Source organism: Brachionichthys hirsutus, unplaced genomic scaffold (genome assembly GCF_040956055.1).
Source record: "Brachionichthys hirsutus isolate HB-005 unplaced genomic scaffold, CSIRO-AGI_Bhir_v1 contig_1181, whole genome shotgun sequence".
NCBI lineage: Eukaryota > Metazoa > Chordata > Actinopteri > Lophiiformes > Brachionichthyidae > Brachionichthys > Brachionichthys hirsutus.
In genome coordinates, this window is record NW_027180497.1 from 86,688 (window position 1) to 108,730 (window position 22,043).

At 43.5% G+C, this 22,043-nt stretch overlaps 1 protein-coding gene across 1 annotated transcript; it reads left to right on the forward strand.

Moving 5' to 3' along the window:
• Nucleotides 1-10,625: 10,625 nt before the first annotated feature.
• On the forward strand, nucleotides 10,626-18,299 carry LOC137915596 (major histocompatibility complex class I-related gene protein-like; the record flags this gene model as incomplete). Its single annotated transcript, XM_068758791.1, has 7 exons — nucleotides 10,626-10,668; nucleotides 11,947-12,239; nucleotides 12,416-12,710; nucleotides 14,923-15,225; nucleotides 16,177-16,281; nucleotides 17,228-17,405; nucleotides 17,666-18,299. Coding segments are annotated over 6 exons (1,212 nt in total), but the record flags the coding sequence as incomplete, so codon positions are not given.
• Between the last annotated feature and the right edge of the window lie 3,744 nt (nucleotides 18,300-22,043).

Here is a 22,043-nt window from a genome sequence, read left to right on the forward strand (position 1 = left end):
GATCTTCTTTTAGCTGTTGACGGGGGACAGTGCGTCTTAATTCTTTTAGATTTAAGCACAGCTTTTGATACAGTGGACCATGTGATTTTAATTGATCGTTTAAATACATGAGTTGGGATCACGGACAAGGCACTAAGCTGGTTTGAATCGTATCTTTTTAAAAGAACTTTTGCAGTCACCATAGATAACTTTGTTTCCTCTAAAGCACTCATTAGCTGTGGTGTACCGCAAGGTTCGATTTTAGGCCCAATTTTATTTTCAATTTACATGCTTCCGCTGGGCCAGATCATCCGGCGGCATAACGTCTCCTTTCATTGTTATGCAGACGACACACAGATATACCTTCCCCTGAGACCTGGTGACCCAGCAAGCCTAGCTGCTGTTTTTAACCTTCAATTAAATAACTCCAAATCAGAAATCATTCTATTTAACCCCCCTGATCCCTTCTGTCCTTCAGTACTTGGTCCACTATCACACAACCTCAAACCCACTGCAAAAAACCTGGGAGTTATATTTGATCACAATCTGGACTTCACCTCACACATCAATTCTACTGATCGATCGTGCTTCTTTCACCAACTATTGATTACAAAAGTAAAGCACATGCTACAACGGTCAGACATGGAGAAAGTAATCCACACACTCATCTTCGCAAGACTCGGTACAGCGGAGGCCACGTGGAGGCTGTCTTCTCCTTGTGAGGCACTTTGTGGCTTGTTTATTTTTTTTTAATTTTTTTAGACTTTGATATTTTTTATTACATATACACAACAACAGTAACAACAACAACAACAACAACAACAAAAAACCATAGAACAGGTGAGGGCAAGGTCGCTACAATAATATGATACACAATATATAAAAATGATAGGAAACATATCAGGTACAATTCAAAACAGTTATTCAACGCGGGTCTTAAAGATATAGCAGTCCCATTTTTCCCAAAGTTTATCCCCCGTCTCCTTCTGTAGGCAGAGAGCGAAGGTCATTTTCTCCATATTACAAACAGAGTTAATAATATTTTGAAATAATTTGATAGTAGGAGGGTTTTTCTGGAGCCAGCATTTAGTTATTGCTTTCTTACTTGCGGCCATAAAAATCTTCAGAAGATACTCATCTGTCTTTCTGAGCCCGTCTGGTAATTTCCCGAGGTATAGAAAAATAAAGGAGGATTTAAATAATATTCCAAAAGTTTCAAAGATTAAATGTTCCACACTTCTCCAGAAGGGCTGGAGGAGTGGGCAGGACCAAAATACATGTACAAAATCGGCAGTGTCTGCTCCACACTCCCTCCAACAGGAATACTGCAACCCGCTCGATTTTGTTTTCTGGTGAGGGGTAATAAAAAAACGAATAATATTCTTCCAACAAAAATCTCTCCAAAAAAAGGAATCTGTGGATGAAGTTTGAGTATGCCATATTTGAAGCCACATTTCATCAGATATAATAATGTTGGCTTCTTTTTCCCATCGCTGTTTTATATATGTCGTTGTATTATTATTCATGAGATTAAATCCTTTATACAACTGACCAACAATGCCTCTAGTACCCTTTGAACTATAAGCATCGATGAATAATTGTGTTACCTTTGATGGTTCTATATTGACAGAAGCTCGTATTTCATTATGGAAAAAGTGGCGGATCTGTAAATATCTGTAAAAATCCTCTTTCTCCATCTCATAAGTCCGGCATAGATCATTAAAACTCATTAGCCTTCCTTCCTTTACGATCGAACAGAAGGCAGTGATGCCTTGCTCGGTCCATTGTTTGAACCTGTGGTCCATTACTGCTGGGAGGAAGTGTGGATGAAACGCCGGCCAGCTCAGGAGTCCAATCTCTCTGTGGAGCTTAAATCTTTTCACCACCCCTGACCATATTTTCAAAGAGAAATTAACACATTGATTCCCAAATTGTTGTAGTTCAATGGATTTGCTTGGGCAGCCCAATCCAGACTGAACTGGTAGGTTTGTTAAAGACAGTTCCATGTCCTTCCATCTGGCCTCGTAGGCTGGGTTGCACCAACACACCAGGGGCCTCAGTTGAGCTGACAGATAGTAATCCTTTAGACAAGGTAGACCCATGCCCCCCCCCCCCCCCCCCCCCCCTCTCCACCGGCTGCTGCAGTGTCGAATATCTCACTCTTGGCTTTTTGTCATTCCAAACAAATCTTGAAATGTGTCTGTCCCACTCCCTAAATTGCTTAACTGGGATCTCAATTGGCAGAGCTGTGAATAAATATAACAGTCTAGGGAGAACATTCATTTTAACAGTCCGAATTCTGGAGCCCAGGTCCAGAGGGAGCAAGCCCCACCTGCCCAGATCATCATAAACTTCCATGTTAATATGTTTATAATTAACATCAAACATCTGTGAGAGATCCTTTGTTAGGAACACCCCTAGGTATTTAATTTGCTGTTGTGACCAATTTAATTTATATCTGCCTCTTAGTTGTCTTGAAGGGACAAAATAAAAAGGTAACAGTTGTGTTTCTGGACATTAAGTCTGTAGCCCGAGTATTTCCCGTACATCTCCAGAGTGTTCATTAATAATGGAATGCTGGATTCAGGGTTTGGAAGCGTTACCATAACGTCATCTGCGTACAGAAACATTTTGTTTCTGACATTCCCTGTGGTTATGCCCTGCAGAGCAGGGTCCTCTCTTATTTTCTGTGCCAGTGGCTCGATAAAAAAATTAAAGCGCAGCCCTGTCTACATCCTCGCTGTAGTTTTATACGGTTTGAGAGACAGCCATTGATCTTTATCCTTGCTGTTGGTGAGGAGTAGAGTGTTCCTATAAACAAATCACAAAATAAAAATCTTTTCATAACTTGAAATAAGAAGTCCCATCCCACTGAATCGAAAGCCTTCTCCGCATCAAGGCTGAGAAGGACTGCGCTTGACTTTCGCCGTATATTGTCGTGTTTGCCTGTTACTCATGAAGCCTGTCTGGTCCTCATCGATTAACGACCATTATTGTGTTCAGTCTGTTGGCTAAAATAGCTGCGTATAATTTATAGTCTACATTCAGCACACTAATTGGTCTATATGCTTTACAGTCCATTTTATCCTTCCCCTCCTGATTTCACGAGGAAGTAAAGGCGCGCGGGTGGATGGGACAGTAACAATAGAATCCAAGGAAAAATATCGGCTTTGGATTTTTTCGACTTGGATCTAATTTTGGAACGCGGTGGTGGGGTTGTTTGTCGTGTTGCGGCTTTACCTCAGCCGACAACCACGGGTCCAGCGGCAACAATAACAACTCGGGCAACGCCGATAACTTCAGGAAGTGTGAGTAACTTAGCCTGAAGTAAAATGCCACCGAAATCCAAACAAGATGGAAAAAATGAAGACGATCTAGTATCGCTCGCACAAGTTAAAGAAATGCTGCAACAGCAGCAGCAGATGTTCACAGCCTTACTCCAGCAGCAGCAAGAAAACTTTAAAGGCTTTGTCAAAATGATAATGGACTCCACTAACACTAGGCTGGAGACATTAACAAAAGATGTACAGGAAATAAAAACAAGCTTGCAATTTACTCAGAAAGAGGTGGATGACATCAAAACGGACAACGCTAAACAAGCTAATCACTGCAATGCTATACAGACAGATTTGTCCAAACTTTGTGACAGTTTGCCCGCTGTCACTGATAAGATGGAATATCTGGAGGGACAGTCCAGACGGAACAACTTGGTCTTTGATGGGATAATCGAGTCACCTGGAGAGACTTGGTCTGAGACAGAGGAAAAGGTGAAAAGCGTTTTGGTAGAGAAATTACAGATACGAAAGGACATGGAGCTGGAGAGAGCACACCGTATAGGAAAACCTGCCGGAGATAGGCCCAGGCCTATTTTGGTGAGGTTTTTAAGGTATACGGACAGATCAATCATACTTCAACATACCAAGAACCTGAAGGGAACCAAGATCTACATAAATGAAGACTACACGGATGTCGTGAGGAGGAAGAGGAAGGAGCTGATGCCAGACCTGAGAGCCGCCAGAGAAAGAGGAGACATCGCTTATCTACGACATGACAAACTGATCATTCGTCCTCGCAACAGTGCTTCAAAGTAGATGCGACAACAGCAAGCAGCCAGCCAGCCAGCCAGTATGGGTAACTACGCGCACAAGTTCAATGACAGAACACACAACATTCATGCATCCTGGAATTATGAATGTTCAACAATGGATTAACGAACATGTGGATCTGGAAATAAACCCTTTTCATTACACTGATCATCATCCACAGGACATTGAAAATGACATTGATCCAGAAAATAACCTTCTCATTAACATGAATAACAAATGCCACTATTACACAGAAGGTCAATTTAACGATACTATCATTTCTAGAGACAAAATATCAATAATTCACTTTAACAGCAGAAGTATGTATGCTAACTTTGATCATATAAAATATTTCCTAAGCCAGTTCACACAGTCTTTTAGCATCATTGCCATCTCAGAGACTTGGATGAATAGTGAAAGGGGTGTTGACTTTGAGCTGGATGGTTATGAACTGGTGTATGTGAATAGAGAAAATAAGAAGGGTGGTGGCGTTGCATTGTTTGTGGACAGGAAGATGCTTTTCAAAATTGATGAAAAACGGTCTGTGGTAGTGGATAATGTTCTTGAATGTATTACGATAGAAATATTATTAGAGAGAAAGAAAAATGTCATTGTGAGCTGCATATACAGAACACCAGGTTCAAATATAGACCTGTTCAGGGACTGGATGGAAGATAATTTTTCCATAAATCAAAAAGTCACGTTTATTTGTGGTGATTTTAACATTGATTTACTGAACCAAAACGAACATAAAATAACAAATGAATTCATCAACACATTATACAGTTTAAGTCTTTATCCTAAAATCACCAGACCTAGTCGTATTACCTCTCATAGTGCCTCGCTCATTGATAATATTTTTACAAATCATATTGACAATAATACAGTGAGTGGATTACTAGTCTGTGATATCAGTGACCACCTGCCAGTCTTCACAATTTACAACAATAGCTATAGAAATATCCAGAATGACAACAAACCACAGTATAGAAGGGTTAAGACAGATGAGTCTTTGGATAAACTGAGGAATGATCTACTAGCGCAGGACTGGGAAGTTGTATATAAAGAAAATGAGAGTGATAAAGCATATGATTTATTTATAAATATTTTTACTGCCTCATACAATAGACATTGTCCAATTAAATACAACAGAATAAAACAAAAATCCAATAATAACCAATGGATTACAAAGGGTCTTCAAAATGCTTGTAAAAAGAAAAATACATTATATAGAGAATTTCTAAAGTACAGAACGTTAGAAGCTGAAAATAAATATAAGAAATATAAAAATAAGTTGACGAGTATTATGAGGATATGTAAAAAGGATTATTATAATAAATTATTAGAAAGGAATAAAGGCAATATGAAAGGTACTTGGGATATTTTAAACAAGATAATAAGAAATGGCTCGAGGCAGCATAAATTTCCAAATTTTTTTATGGATAATGATTTAAAGATTGATAATATGAAGGAGGTTGTCAACAAATTTAATCAATTCTTTGTAAGTGTTGGCCCACAATTGGCAGAAAACATACCCAAGACAGATATGAATGGACCCTTCGAGGAAGTTAAGGAAAGAAATTCCTCTTCAATGTTTCTAAATGCAATACAGGAAAATGAAATAATAAATACGGTTAATAAATGTAAAAACAAAACATCAACTGATGATTATGATATGGACATGAAGATGCTAAAAAAGGTCATTATAGGGATCTCTAAACCACTTACTCACATCTTCAATCTTTCATTTCAAACTGGGCAATTTCCACAACGTATGAAAATAGCAAAAGTTATACCGATATATAAAACTGGGGATTGTCACCATTTCACTAATTATAGGCCAGTCTCTCTTCTACCTCAATTCTCAAAAATCCTAGAAAAAATATTTTCTTCCAGATTAGACAAATTCATAGGAAAATATAACTTACTCGCTGAAAGTCAATATGGATTTAGATCAGAACATTCAACATCACTTGCTTTAACTGAACTCGTAGAAATGATAACAGATTCAATAGATGAAAAGCAATATGCAGCAGGAATATTCATTGATTTAAAGAAGGCTTTTGATACAATTAACCATGATATATTAATTAAGAAATTGGAGTTATATGGGATCAGAGGTGTGGCTTTGAATTGGGTTAAGAGTTATTTAGAAAATAGAGAGCAATATGTTAAGGTTGGTGACTGTTCTTCAGAAAGACTGACAATTACGTGTGGGGTCCCCCAGGGGTCAGTATTGGGACCAAAACTATTTCTCCTTTACATTAATGACATATGCAACGTATCCAGACTGGTTAAATGTATTTTGTTTGCTGATGACACAAATATTTTTTGTGCGGGTGAGAATTTGCAGCAACTTTTGAATGTTATCACTTCGGAATTAAGTAAAATAAAAATATGGTGCGACAAAAATAAATTATCAATAAATTTGAGCAAAACTAAAATTATGTTTTTTGGAGATTATAATATACAGAATCAGGTACAAATTGATGGTGTCAACATTGAAACAGTACAGGAAACAAAATTTTTGGGAGTAATAATCGACAACAAAATTTGCTGGAAACCTCACATTAAGTATGTTAAATCAAAAATCTCTCGCAGTATTTTAGTCCTTGCCAAAGCTCGGCATGTCTTAGATCATAAAGCTTTATTTATTCTATACAACTCTCTAATCATGCCATATCTACATTATTGTTCGGAGATATGGGGAAACACATATAAAACTGCACTCCAACCAATTTTTATTTTGCAGAAAAGAGCTATACGTATCGTTCATAATGTGGATTATAAAGCACACACTAATGATTTATTCTGGCAATCTCGAAGTCTGAATTTTTTTGATTTAGTAGAGCACAAAACAATTCAAGTTTTATATAAGGCAAAACACTATTTATTACCACTCAATATACAAAACATGTTCCATGAGAGACACCAGGGATACAATTTCAGAAATCTGTCAAATCTAAAGGTCCGTAGAATACGCACAACAAAGAAGGGTTTTTGTATTACTGTCTGTGGAGTAAGACTGTGGAATAGACTGAGTAATGAAATGAAAAATATGTTGAGTTTGACTTTATTTAAAAGAAGGCACAAAGAAATGATTTTGCAAACATACAAGGACAATACCTGACAATATCACACGTGAATCCAAGCATGGGGTGAATTGCTATCTATATGAGCAAATAATGTATATTTAATTTTAGTGTGTATATTTAAGTTTAGAAGGGGTAGGGTTAAATAAGTATTTACTTCTTCCTACTCCCTTTCGCTCACGTAAATGGCATAGATAGTGCATTATGGTTATTATTTATTGTCTGAGTTATTGTTAATTAATATTACATGTGCTGCGTGTGTGTGTGTGAATATGTCTTTACATATGTGTGTACAGTATATATATGTATTTATGTTTATGTATATGTGTGCACATGTATTTGGCATTGTTTTATCATTTTTGGTTGTTTACGTGGTCGAAATAAATAAATAAATAAAAAATAAATAAATAAATAAATAAATAAATTACTGATATAAATGCTTCACTCCATGATGGTGGGCGGAGTCAACAGTTCAGGGTGTGGTTGAAGGAGGCTTTCAGCAGAGGAAGTAACATTTCTCTCATGCCTTTGTACCATTCTGGAGGGAACCCATCACAGCCTGGTGATTTATTGGCACTGAGACCCAAAATTCCACCATCAATCTCCTCTATTGTTATTTCACGAACCAATGTATTGTTTTGATCATTTCCTATAGAGGGTAAATCTAATAAAGCTAAAAATTGCTGAATTGAAGAGTCATCTGGCTTATCTGGTTGTGTGTATAGAGATTGATAATATTTTTCAAATGCCTTATGGATTCCCTCCAGTTTATCATATGACTTGTTTGTTATAGGATCCTTGATTTTGTGGATTGAATTTTCATCTCGTTGCTTCCTAAGTTTCCATGCAAGTAATCTAGATGCTTTAGATCCCGCCTCATAATGTCGCTGTTTCATAAATCGTAGCTTTTTTTTCAATTTCCTCACTAAGGATCTTATCAATGTCCTGTTTAATTGGCCTCATTTGCTCCAGTGTCGAAGGATCCTTATTGATACTATGCAGTTGTTCCAGATTTTTTAGTTGCGCCTGCAAGTCTGCTAATTTCTTGTCTCTTAGCCTCTTCAGCCTCACACATTTGGCTATGATTTTCCCCCTAAGATATGCTTTAGCAGCATCCCACAGGATTGCAGGATTAACTGTTCCATTATCGTTGAATTCCAAATAGGTCTTCAGTTCCTGTGCCATTTCGGCTTTGAACGCATTATTATTCAATAGTCCAGTATTCAGTCTCCACAGGGTGTTTTTTTTTGGCCTTCTATCTAGGTTAAACTTCAGAGTTAGGCCAGCCACTTTGTGGCTTGTTGTCTGTGAAGGTGATCTATGAATAATATATAATATATAAATAACATTTACTTCCTTACTGAAGCTAAATGATGAGCTCAGGTAACGACCAGCAGGTCGAGCCTCGACGTCACCAACAGCAGAACCTGTCAGGTAAAGATGGACCCTGTTCGGATCATGGGTTCTGTTGTCTCAGCTGAAGAACTCAAGGCGGGACTTTTATTATTCCGCATTGCAGAATAGCCATTTTGGTGCCCTAGGCGAGATTATGATTTTGCGCCCCCCCCCCCCCCCCCCCATACACAGCAAACATTATATATATAAAACATTAATAACAACAGCCATATGACGGACCTTAAAAGTTTAATTATTCTTCAAAACAACAAGCACACGCTATACAATACAAATAATAAAATAAAATAAATAAACAGAAATAAAACAGGGTTACTGTTCAGATTAAGAGGAAATTAAAAGTCCTGACAGCTTCCACACAAACAATGCAAAACAGATACATAGCAAATAATTTTGCATGATAGCTTACATTTAAAATTTTACACGTCTGGACTTCCTCACGGCAAAGGCATCGATGGTATCATCAAATGATACCTGTCTTGAAAGCTCATGATTTATGCTTATTAAAGCAAGTCCATTGAGACGCTCTTGTGACATCGTGGATCTCAGGTCAGTTTTTATAAGCTTTAGTTTGGAGAAGCTCCTCTCTGCAGCATACCTGTCAACCTCCAAGGCTCCATGGCCTTACAAACCGTTGATTTCTTCCTTACAAAATACAAAATAACCTTACACCATATATTTTTTTTCAAATGCGTTTATTTATGTACATAGTTGGACATTATTAATTAGGATACAGTTTAATTTTGATATTTTAACTAAACTAAAATATCCATTAATAATGCTTGTAATTTAATTTTTTAAATAAGAAACAGATATTTCGGGGGGGGAAATCGTTAGCATTTTTATTTTTGTAAACCAAACTTAAGTATCGATCAATGATGCTTGTAATTTAAATTTCAAACAGGGACAGAAAATACAAACCTTTGCTGGCTTGTGATTGGGAAACATGTTTTTCACGTTTCTTGATATTCGGTGCAGACCTGATGGGACTGTAACAGTTCGTGTTCGTGTTCGTAATTCCTACTCTGCAGAGAGTCAGTGAAGGCATCCAGGGAGGAGGGGCGGGGTGTGTGTGAGCGTGGAGGGGGTGAGAGAGACGGGAGAGGATATCTGTTCTGTTAGCGGCGGGGTTACCGATTAATAAAAGCTTGTTCTGAGACCCATCTCGTCCTTGTTTCAGCGTCTGACGGACGCTACAAATTTGCGTTTTCCCGTACAGATGTTCTTCTACGCCGTACACGTCTTAGAATGCATAAAAACCGTACTTTGTACGGCAAAAACGTACTGGTTGACAGGTATGCTGCAGCAGCAACTGTCTCGGTCTAGCTGAGGTGCGCACTGATAAATCGCCCCCCCCCTCTCCTTGGACGGTCAAGGCATTGTGTTTCAGGTCATACCAAGAATGACAAACAACGAGGGGGGGTGTTGTTTTTAATTTTTTCTGTATTTGTTTGTTTTTTATTTTCTAGGGCAGAGCATGAGAAAAGGGCGCCCGTTGGGGCAATAAATTATAACTATTATTAGTTTATTTTCATTTTTTTTTTATATATATAATTTTTTTTCGAGGCTTGGAGTGGCGCCCCCTCCAGCTGGTGGCGCCCTAGGCAACCGCCTAGTTCCGCCTATGCCTATCCCCTCCCCATTGACTCTACCAGGAACATGAGCGCAGTGAAAGTGGAGCAGAAAGCGGAGCAGCATCCGGATCAAACATCAACAGCGGCTCACGTTTCTGTCGGTCCAGAAGTTTTCAGCGTCCAGAACTCAGAACCTGCTGAGACGCTCAAACAAAGACTCTGACGCAGCTTAAAATAAGATCCATTCTACTTTCGCTTTTGATTCACAACCTGTGACAGTTCTGCCGAGTAACAAGCGACGTCATCGCTCAGACTAAATTCTGATTGGCTCAGACGGACGGGGAAGTCCGCTCCTCTCGTGTTTTGTCCTCACTTCACCCTTGATGGTCGGACTGGAAGCTTTAAAGAATCTTGTGGCTGTTCTGTTGTTTGAGCTGCAGATGGGACAGTTCACGATGAAGACCTCGGTTCTGGTTCTGGTTCTGGTTCTGGTTCTGGGTACAGGTGTACCTGGGGCGGTGGGAGGTGAGTTTCTATCCTGCTGTCTGGGTTGACGGTTCTGTTGTTGGACTTCCTGATATGTTAGGAGTCTAGAAATGTCCAAACGGTACCGACCCGTCATCTTAAAGTTCTTCCTGTAAAGTCCATTTACTTCAGGTCAAACTGGGACAGGAGGACAAAGGTAGTTCTTCCTTCTTTGTCCTCTTTAATTTGATGGGTTCAGAACCTCCGGCTCAGACGGACATCAGACCTGATGACGGAGGTGTGCTGGTGTCGGTCGGTGGTTCTGCTGAGGTCCAACAACAAACCGGTTTAGAGATGGTTTCCAAGCTGCGTCTTCATGATAGAGTTTGTCCACCAGAGAGTGGACAGCTTTATTCTCCAGCTGACAAATGTCCTGATCCGTTTGGATGGGTTCTGACCCGTGTCAGCCTCAGAACCCAGCATGGACTGGACCGCACGGTTTCCACACCGAACTATGAGCAGGGGACGGATTTGTTCAGCATTCTGGACGTGACACAGAAACAGGATGTCCACGTCTTCAGACGACGGCGGAGGTTCTGAGGAGAACAACAATGGAAGTGTCAGAACTCAAAGAGAACAAATCAGAGAACCTTCCTGTTGATACCTGAACAGAACCAACTGTTAGAACCAGGACGAGAAGGAAGAGACGTCAGCTGATGATGGAGGGAATGTTGGAACGTCAGAGGATCAGAATCCGCTCTGAATCCAGACTGTAACGGATATTATAACTGCTGTTATAACTGCTGTTATAACTGGTATTGTAACTGCTGTAATAACTGCTGACTGGTGTTATAACTGGTGTTAGACTGGCGTCCTTTCTTATATAGAACCGTGTCCTTCAAATATTAAATGTATCAATATTAATGAGAAATATTCATCACAAAATCTGTTGTGAGTGAAACAGGTTTTGGGTTCTGCAGGTTCTGCCCATCAGGACCTGACGGTGTTTCGGGACCGGGTCACACCTTTATTTGTTGTGGTGCTGAAACCCAAATCTTTAGGGTCAAACCGTTTTAATTCACAAACTCTCCGACATCTGGCCTTGAAAATGATGCCAGTTATCAGCTGATGGTGGAAAATGACCAGCGCGACTTTGTGAAACCATAGAAGAAGAAGTTCTGCTGGGTTTCAGCTGCAGGAGCCTCAGAGTTCAAACCTGTGATTAGAACCAGAAGTTGTCATCGGTCACAGGTTCAGGTGTGAGTGGAGAGCAGGAAGTGATGTCATCAGGTGGAAACGGGTTCAACCTTCAGATCGTGATTCTGGTTTTTCTTTCAGAGACTCACTCTTTGAAGTATTTCGAGACGGCGTCTTCTGGAGTCTCAAACTTCCCGGAGTTTGTGTCCGTTGGTTTGATCGATGACGTCCAGATGTATCACTATGACAGTAAGACCAAGAGAGCAGAACCCAAACAGGACTGGATGGACAAAGTCACAGCAGAGGATCCAGAGTACTGGACCCGACAGACGGGGATCCAAGTGGGGATCCAAGAACAGTCCAAATTCAACATGGAAACTTTAAGGAAGCGCTTCAACCAATCAGAAGGTTTGTTTGTGTTTATTAAATGTTGTGTTCATGCTGTAGGAAGTAAACACACACACACATACACACACACACACACACACACACACCTCTGCAGGAACCCTTTTGCATCACTGCTGGGTTTCTAAAGCTCCGGGACACAGACTGGTTCTGCTGGTTCTACTGGTTCTGCTGGGTCCAGTGAGGACCAGGTCGATGACTGGAGTCTGTCTCTCTCTCAGGTGTCCACATTTTCCAGCGGCTGACTGGCTGTGAGTGGGACGATGAGACTGGAGAGGTCACTGGTTTTCAGCAGTTTGGTTATAATGGAGAACACTTCATCGTCCTGGACCTGAAGACGGAGACATGGATCGCTCCCAGTCCTCAGGCTGTCATCACCAAACACAGATGGGATCATGATAGAGCTAGGATGGAATACAAGAAGTATTACTTCACCCAGGAGTGTCCTGAGTGGGGGAGGAAGTATCTGGAGTATGGGAGGAGCTCTTTGCTGAGAACAGGTAGAAGCACATCACCTGGTGGAGTTTCAAACCAACAACCTTCATGTTCCTCTGCTGTTTCTGACCCTCACACAGAGACACACTCTGTCCTTTACCTCTCTGTCCTCCGTCTCTCTCCTTCAGTCTTCTTCTCCTCTGCTCCTCCCTTCTTTTGTCGCCTCCTCTCCTCTGAGGTTTATTTGCGTTGTTTCAGTGTCTCTGGCGACAACAGTGACTCCTGATGACGTGTCTGTCTCCTCCTCCAGAGCTCCCCTCTCTAACGTGTCTTTGTCTCCTCCTCCAGAGCTCCCCTCTCTAACGTGTCTTTGTCTCCTCCTCCAGAGCTCCCCTCTATAACGTGTCTTTGTCTCCTCCAGAGCTCCCTTCTATAACGTGTCTTTGTCTCCTCCTCCAGATCTCCCCTCTCTAACGTGTCTTTGTCTCCTCCTCCAGATCTCCCCTCTCTAACGTGTCTTTGTCTCCTCCTCCAGAGCTCCCCTCTCTAACGTGTCTTTGTCTCTTCCTCCAGAGCTCCCCTCTATAACGTGTCTTTGTCTCCTCCTCCAGAGCTCCCCTCTATAACGTGTCTTTGTCTCCTCCTCCAGAGCTCCCCTCTATAACGTGTCTTTGTCTCCTCCTCCAGATCTCTCCTCTCTAACGTGTCTTTGTCTCCTACTCCAGATCTCCCCTCTCTAACGTGTCTTTGTCTCCTCCTCCAGAGCTCCCCTCTCTAACGTGTCTTTGTCTCCTCCTCCAGAGCTCCCCTCTCTAACGTGTCTTTGTCTCCTCCTCCAGATCTCCCCTCTATAACGTGTCTTTGTCTCCTCCAGAGCTCCCTTCTATAACGTGTCTTTGTCTCCTCCTCCAGATCTCTCCTCTCTAACGTGTCTTTGTCTCCTCCTCCAGAGCTCCCCTCTATAACGTGTCTTTGTCTCCTCCTCCAGAGCTCCCCTCTATAATGTGTCTTTGTCTCCTCCTCCAGATCTCTCCTCTCTAACGTGTCTTTGTCTCCTCCTCCAGAGCTCCTCTCTCTAACGTGTCTTTGTCTCCTCCTTCAGAGCTCCCCACTATAACGTGTCTTTGTCTCCTCCTCCAGATCTCTCCTCTCTAACGTGTCTTTGTCTCCTCCTCCAGATCTCCCCTCTCTAACGTGTCTTTGTCTCCTCCTCCAGAGCTCCCCTCTATAACGTGTCTTTGTCTCCTCCTCCAGATCTCTCCTCTCTAACCTGTCTTTGTCTCCTCCTCCAGATCTCCCCTCTCTAACGTGTCTTTGTCTCCTCCTCCAGAGCTCCCCTCGCTAACGTGTCTTTGTCTCTTCCTCCAGAGCTCCCCTCTATAACGTGTCTTTGTCTCCTCCTCCAGAGCTCCCCTCTATAACGTGTCTTTGTCTCCTCCTCCAGAGCTCCCCTCTATAACGTGTCTTTGTCTCCTCCTCCAGATCTCTCCTCTCTAACGTGTCTTTGTCTCCTACTCCAGATCTCCCCTCTCTAACGTGTCTTTGTCTCCTCCTCCAGAGCTCCCCTCTCTAACGTGTCTTTGTCTCCTCCTCCAGAGCTCCCCTCTCTAACGTGTCTTTGTCTCCTCCTCCAGATCTCCCCTCTATAACGTGTCTTTGTCTCCTCCAGAGCTCCCTTCTATAACGTGTCTTTGTCTCCTCCTCCAGATCTCTCCTCTCTAACGTGTCTTTGTCTCCTCCTCCAGAGCTCCCCTCTATAACGTGTCTTTGTCTCCTCCTCCAGAGCTCCCCTCTATAATGTGTCTTTGTCTCCTCCTCCAGATCTCTCCTCTCTAACGTGTCTTTGTCTCCTCCTCCAGAGCTCCTCTCTCTAACGTGTCTTTGTCTCCTCCTTCAGAGCTCCCCACTATAACGTGTCTTTGTCTCCTCCTCCAGATCTCTCCTCTCTAACGTGTCTTTGTCTCCTCCTCCAGATCTCCCCTCTCTAACGTGTCTGTGTCTCCTCCTCCAGAGCTCCCCTCTATAACGTGTCTTTGTCTCCTCCTCCAGATCTCTCCTCTCTAACGTGTCTTTGTCTCCTCCTCCAGATCTCCCCTCTCTAACGTGTCTTTGTCTCCTCCTCCAGAGCTCCCCTCGCTAACGTGTCTTTGTCTCCTCCTCCAGAGCTCCCCTCTATAACGTGTCTTTGTCTCCTCCTCCAGAGCTCCCCACTATAACGTGTCTTTGTCTTCTCCTCCAGAGCTCCCCTCTATAACGTGTCTTTGTCTCCTCCTCCAGACCTCCCCTCAGTGTTTCTCCTCCAGAAGACTCCTTCCTCTCCCGTCAGCTGCTTCGCTACAGGTTTCTACCCAGACAGAGCCGCTCTCTTCTGGAGGAAGGATGGGGAGGAGCTTCATGAGGAGGTGGAGCACGGAGAGATCCTCCCCAACCATGACGGAACCTTCCAGATGAGTGTGGACCTGGACCTTTCATCGGCGGCGGCTGAAGACTGGAGGAGGTACGACTGTGTGTTCCAGCTCTTCGGTGTGAAGGACGACTTGGTCACCAGACTGGACAAGGGAAAGATCTGGACCAACTGGGGTGAGACTGGGATCAGGGGGTGAAGGTGGGGACACATTTCTGTCTCTCTGATGGTCCAGATCATGGGTTTGAAGAGTTGGACAGAAGTTTTGTTTCTTTTATTGTTGTTTGCTGTTTTCTGTGTAACTTTAGAGTTCAGATAATCAATAAACCACCCGGGACCCAGACAACGGTACCAGAACCCTAACCCGGTACCTGCACAGAAGACGGAAGCCTTTGAATCAGTGATAGTTCTGTTGGTGGTGGCGGTCCGATGTCCACTGGGCTTTCATTCATGCAGGACGATGTCAGTAAAGTCAGTTCATGTCCTCAGCGGAGGAGGTTCTGATTGGACCTGGATCTGTTAGCAGGATGATCCAGAACCCAGTGAATGTTGACATGAAGCTAGGAGGGTGGGACACGGGTCCAACATGAAGTCCTTCAGTACCGTGGGAAGACACGTTGATTCTAACGCTCCTTTATGGAATCAGCGTTCTTCACCACGTTCCTTCGTTTCTCCAGAAGCTGGGATGTAAAACGTTCCCCATATTCCTGATGTGGACCAGGATGTTATCAGAACCTTGTGTTTCTCCATGAGGACAGGTCCACAGAGCTGTGGGACTGTCCAGCCTCAGCAGAGGGACGCAGCGTTCCAGCGCTTCGGAGGTTTCAGTCTGGAGTTGGAGAAAGAGTATTTTGGATCCATTTCATTTTTCAGAAGTTTCTAGTTTTAAAGTCAAACCTCTGTCAGAACATTAGAACACACTAGAACATTAGAACATTGGACGAGTCTCCCTGAGACTGGAACCAACATCAGGACAGAAAGCAGCACAGACCGTCCTCCTGTGGACAGGTGGACATGAAACCACCTAAAGTGGACGGCAGGACCACCAACCAGGTGGTGTCCGTCTGCAGGACGGTTCTGTTGGGACATGGACGTTGTTCTCTGACTTGTTGTTTTCTGCTCTCCAGAGGAACCCACTAACGTAAACGCCATCATCATCATCGTCATCACTGCAGCGGTTCTTCCCGTCCTCACGGCTGCCGTTGGATTCAAGCTGTACAGACAGAGGACAGGTGAGCGACCCAGACAGAACCAGTCTCTGTCTCCTGGCTTTGATTGGACACTTTGACCTGATGAAGCAAACAGGAGGTGGTTTCAGCTTCAGAGTCCAGAACCACGATGACGGACCAGGGAAGACAGTCGTGCTGTGTTGACCCTTGAGTAACTCCTGGACAGTTTAGTCCATTTCAAAAATTCTAAACTCCCTCCAGGACAACCACCGTCCTCTTTGGTGAGGCGGAGTCACAAAATCTCAACGTCCATAATTTGACTGTGTAATCCATGTTTAACCTGTCCACGACCCTTCAGACAAACATGTCCATTTGTTCTACATAGTGTCCAAGAAAAGGTCACAGAGGGGTGATTTTTGAAAGGGGGGTAATTTGGGCTTAAATTTGAAAACCCATATTTCCCACCGCCGTTTGTCTGTCCGGCTGTTAGTAAGATATCTCTAAAGGTTCTGGACGGATCTGGATGAAGTTTCCAGGATTTGTCGGGAATGTTTCCAGGAACAGATGATTACATTTAGGTGATGATCCAGAAGAGATCCTGGATTCTGGATCACTTGGAACTATTTGTTAATATTGCAGTCAATGGAGATTCAAAATATTTTCCTCAATATCTCAGTTGATTATTTATCAATGTTTATGGAATTTGACACAGTCATGCAGGGTGGGGGTGGGGTGTCTCTATCTCTCCAACTGGATCAGGTGCAGAATGAGGTCAGGAAAAATATTACATTTTACAGGTGGACATTTTGTCCACTTGAAGGGTCATGAATGGGACTGTTTTTGTAACACAAGCGTTAAACTGTCCCCGGTTCCTCTCGGAGGACGTCCCGTTCTTCGTCTCCTCTGTTTAGCAGCAGCTACTTTTGTTTGATGGAGTGTTGCTGGTGATCCACTCGCATCCGTTCACCTGCAACCGTGAGCGGTGGACTGATGCGTCTTTGTTATCCAGGTAAACCTCGTCCACCTTCTGAGGACAGCGCTGAGCTCACGAAGAGACTGCAGCCAGAGGTGGACATGCAGCTGGAGTTGGACATGCAGCTGGAGGCGGACATGCAGCCAGAGGTGGACATCCAGCCAGAGGTCGTCATCCAGCCGGCGCGCGTTGGGACAAGGACAGAATGAACGCAGTGAGTGTCTTCGTGTGTGAAACTATGTGTAGAAGAACCTTCTGACACGGGGAGATTATTCTCTGTCAGACTTGTGAGACAAGATAGTCTTTGTCCTTTGGTGTCTTTTCCACAACAAAAGGTGAAGCTGTTTCACCTTAAGGGATCTGAGGTTGTTGGACAAAGACAATGAGTCCACCTGGACATTTAAGGTGGACTGATCGGGTTCGGGTGTGGCTTCGTGGCGTTTCTGCTCAGTTCTGTTGGTTCTGTCTCCGCAGGGTTCTGGGACAAGGAGCGGTGTCCCCACATCATCCTGTTTGAACTGGAGTCCACCGGGTCTTCACCAGAACACGATCCGATCAAAGACATCAGCGACGAGGATCCAGTGATCGATACTTATTGATTAGAGTCTAAACGGTGTCATTCAAATATTTCGGGGATTGTTCTCGTCTCTCTTCTCTGGAGACGTCAAACAGGATCTTTAAGACTGTCTTCATCCGACGTCCTTAGAACGTCCTCCATCGTTACACTTTAACTCTTCGGCTGCTGGGTTGTTTGTGCTTTCCCTTTGTCCTATTGGTCCTCCTGGGGTCATGTGATCTGAGACGAGAGACATCTGACGGCCTCTAGAGTCGTCTCTGCTGTCCGTCCTCAGAAATCCTTCCTTTGCTTCCAGTCCTCCTGGAACCTGCGGCGGGACTTGGACACTAACGAGTCCGGAGGTGTCGGAGTAAACAGGCGTGTCTTTGTTCCTCCTGGACTCCGCCCCTCCCCCAGTGCTTTCTGTCTGTTCACGGATCACAATCACTTCCTGTGTTGTTAACGAGACGAAGGCTGAAGTCGTCCTGCTGGTTCCTTTCTTTAGACAGAAAGTTCTGCTTTACAATAAAATCCCACATTTCCCACCTGTTTCTTCCCATGAATATTCCCAGTCTCATTGCTCCATCTCCAATCCCATGAATATTCCCAGTCTCATTGCTCCGTCTCCAATCCCATGAATATTCCCAGTCCGATTGGTCCGTCTCCAATCCCATGAATATTTCTAGTCTCATTGCTCCGTCTCCAATCCCGTGAATATTCCCAGTCCGATTGCTCCATCTCCAATCCATGAATATTCCCAGTCTGATTGATCCGTCTCCAATCCCGTGAATATTCCCAGTCTGATTGCTCCGTCTCCAATCCCTTGAATATTCCCAGTCCCATTGCTCCATCTCCAATCCAATGAATATTCCCAGTCTCATTGCCCCGTCTCCAAACCATGAATATTCCCAGTCTCATTGCTCCGTCTCCAATCCCGTGAATATTTCTAGCCTCATTGCTCCGTCTCCAATCCCGTGAATATTCCCAGTCCAATTGCTCTGTCTCCAATCCCATGAATATTCCCAGTCTGATTGATCCGTCTCAAATCCCATGAATATTCCCAGTCTGATTGCTCCATCTCCAATCCCGTGAATATTCCCAGTCCGATTGCTCCGTCTCCAATCCCGTGAATATTCCCAGTCCGATTGCTCCGTCTCCAATCCCATGAATATTCCCAGTCTGATTGATCCGTTCCAAATCCCGTGAATATTCCCAGTCCGATTGCTCCGTCTCCAATCCCATGAATATCCCCAGTCTGATTGCTCCGTCTCCAATTCCATGATTATTCCTAGTCTCATTGCTCCGTCTCTAATCCCGTGAATATTCCCAGTCCGATTGGTCCGTCTTCAATCCCGTGAATATTCCTAGTCTCATTGCTCCGTCTCCAATCCCATGAATATTCCCTGTCCGATTGGTCCGTCTCCAATCCCATGAATATTCCTAGTCTCATTGCTCCGTCTCCAATCCCATGAATATTCCCTGTCCGATTGGTCCGTCTCCAATGCCATGAATATTCCTAGTCTCATTGCTCCGTCTCCAATCCCGTGAATATTCCCAGTCCGATTGCTCCATCTCCAATCCATGAATATTCCCAGTCTGATTGATCCGTCTCAAATCCCGTGAATATTCCCAGTCCGATTGCTCCATCTCCAATCCATGAATATTCCCAGTCTGATTGATCCGTCTCAAATCCCGTGAATATTCCCAGTCTGATTGATCCGTCTCCAATCCCGTGAATATTCCCAGTCTGATTGCTCCATCTCCAATCCAATGAATATTCCCAGTCTCATTGCTCCGTCTCCAAACCATGAATATTCCCAGTCTCATTGCTCCGTCTCCAATCCCGTGAATATTTCTAGTCTCATTGCTCCGTCTCCAATCCCGTGAATATTCCCAGTCCAATTGCTCCGTCTCCAATCCCATGAATATTCCCAGTCTCATTGATCCGTCTCAAATTCAATTCAATTCAGTTTTATTTATATAGCGCCAGATCACAACATAAAGTCATCTCAAGGCACTTTACAGGATTAGCAGGGAAAGACCTGCAGGGAAACACAGAACCCAACTTGACCCACAAGAGCAACGGAGGCAAGGAAAAACTTCCCTTTAACGGGCAGAAACCTTGGACAGAACCTAGGCTCATGGTGGACGGCCATCTGTCTGGCCGGCTGGGTTGAGAGAGAGAGAAAGAGAGAGAGAGAGAGAATGGCAGGTCGGAGACGAGTCAAGGAGATGGATAGGGAAGTGATAGTGAGACAGAGCAGGAGCAGACAAAAACTAAATGCTAATGCTAGCGACGTGGACTTCAGTGTTGAGGGACACAGGTCCAGGTTCTGCAGCACCACGGAAAGAAGGACCTGAAAGAGAGAGAGGGACAAACAGCGGGAGAGAGCGAACAAGACTACGGGGAATAGAGACATATTGCACACATCTATTTATAACATAAATAATCAGATAAAGGGGGAGGAGCTCAGTGTGTCATGATGTTAAGCCACCAATGCTGCCTAATGACAGCAGATTGATTATACTGATTACTGCATTGATTAGTTATAAGCTTTGTTAAAAAGGAAAGTCTTTAATCTACTCTTGAACATAGAGATGGTGTCTGTCTCACAAACCAAAACGGGGAGCCGATTCCACAATAAAGGAGCTTGATAGCTGAATGCTCTGCCCCCCTGTCTGCTCTTGGAAATTTTTGGAACCACGAGCAGGCCAGCGTTTTGGGACCGCAGGGTCCTAGTGGGGCAATACGGGATAATCATCTCTGTAAGGTAAGGAGGGGCCTGGCCAGTGAGGGCTTTAAAAGTAAGTAGAAGGATTTTATATTCAATCCGTTCCCTAACAGGAAGCCAATGCAGAGACGCCAGAACAGGGGAAATGTGTTCTCTCAGTCTGGTCCCCGTCAAAACACGAGCTGCTGCATTCTGGATTAGCTGGAGATGTTTAATAGACTTTTTGGGGCAGCCGGACAGTAAGGAGTTGCAGTAGTCCAGTCTGGAAGTCACAAAAGCATGGACTATTTTTTCTGCATCTTTTCGGGTTAGTAGGTGCCTGACTTTCGAAATATTCCGAAGGTGACAGAACGCAGTCCTTGAAATATGCTTTATCTGGGACTGAAATGACAGGTCCTGATCAAAGATTACACCCAGATTCTTGGCAGTGGTGCTGGTGGACACTGAGACGCCATCTAGTTCAACTACAACACTAGAACAGACATTTCTGAGATGCTTTGGCCCAAGAACCAGAACCTCAGTTTTATTTAGATTTAATAACAGGAAGTTCTCGGTCATCCAGGAGTTAATGTCCTTAAGGCACGTCTGAAGTCTAACCAACTGATCGACTTTGTCTGGCTGAACGGACAGGTACAATTGAGTATCGTCCGCATAGCAGTGGAAATTTATGCTATGTTTCTTAATAATGTTACCTAAGGGTAGCATATACAGCGTGAACAGAATAGGTCCAAGCACTGAACCCTGTGGAACTCCATATTTAACTTCAGTGTACGTAGAAGATTCATCATGAACACGTACAAACTGAAATCTATCAGATAAATATGATCTAAACCAGTTCAATGCAGATCCTCTAACACCAACAGACTGTTCCAGCCTCTGTAACAGAATCTGATGATCTATTGTGTCAAAGGCTGCGCTGAGATCTAATAAAATAAGCACGGAGACAAGTCCATTATCAGACGCTATTAAAAGGTCATTGGTGACTTTAACTAATGCTGTCTCTGTGCTATGATGAGTTCTGAAACCCGACTGGAAAACCTCAAATAACTGATTGTCTTGTAAGAATTCACACAGCTGACTGGAAACCCCGTCAAATCCCGTGAATATTCCCCGTCCAATTGCTCCGTCTCCAATCCCATGAATATTCCCTGTCCGATTGGTCCGTCTCCAAACCCATGAATATTCCTAGTCTCATTGCTCCGTCTCCAATCCCATGAATATTCCCTGTCCGATTGGTCCGTCTCCAATCCCATGAATATTCCTAGTCTCATTGCTCCGTCTCCAATCCCGTGAATATTTCTAGTCTCATTGCTCCGTCTCCAATCCCGTGAATATTCCCAGTCCAATTGCTCCGTCTCCAATCCCATGAATATTCCCAGTCTGATTGATCCGTCTCCAATCCCGTGAATATTCCCAGTCTGATTGCTCCGTCTCCAATCCCGTGAATATTCCCAGTCCGATTGCTCCTTCTCCAATCGCATGAATATTCCCAGTCCGATTGCTCCTTCTCCAATCCCGTGAATATTCCCAGTCCGATTGATCCATCTCCAATCCCGTGAATATT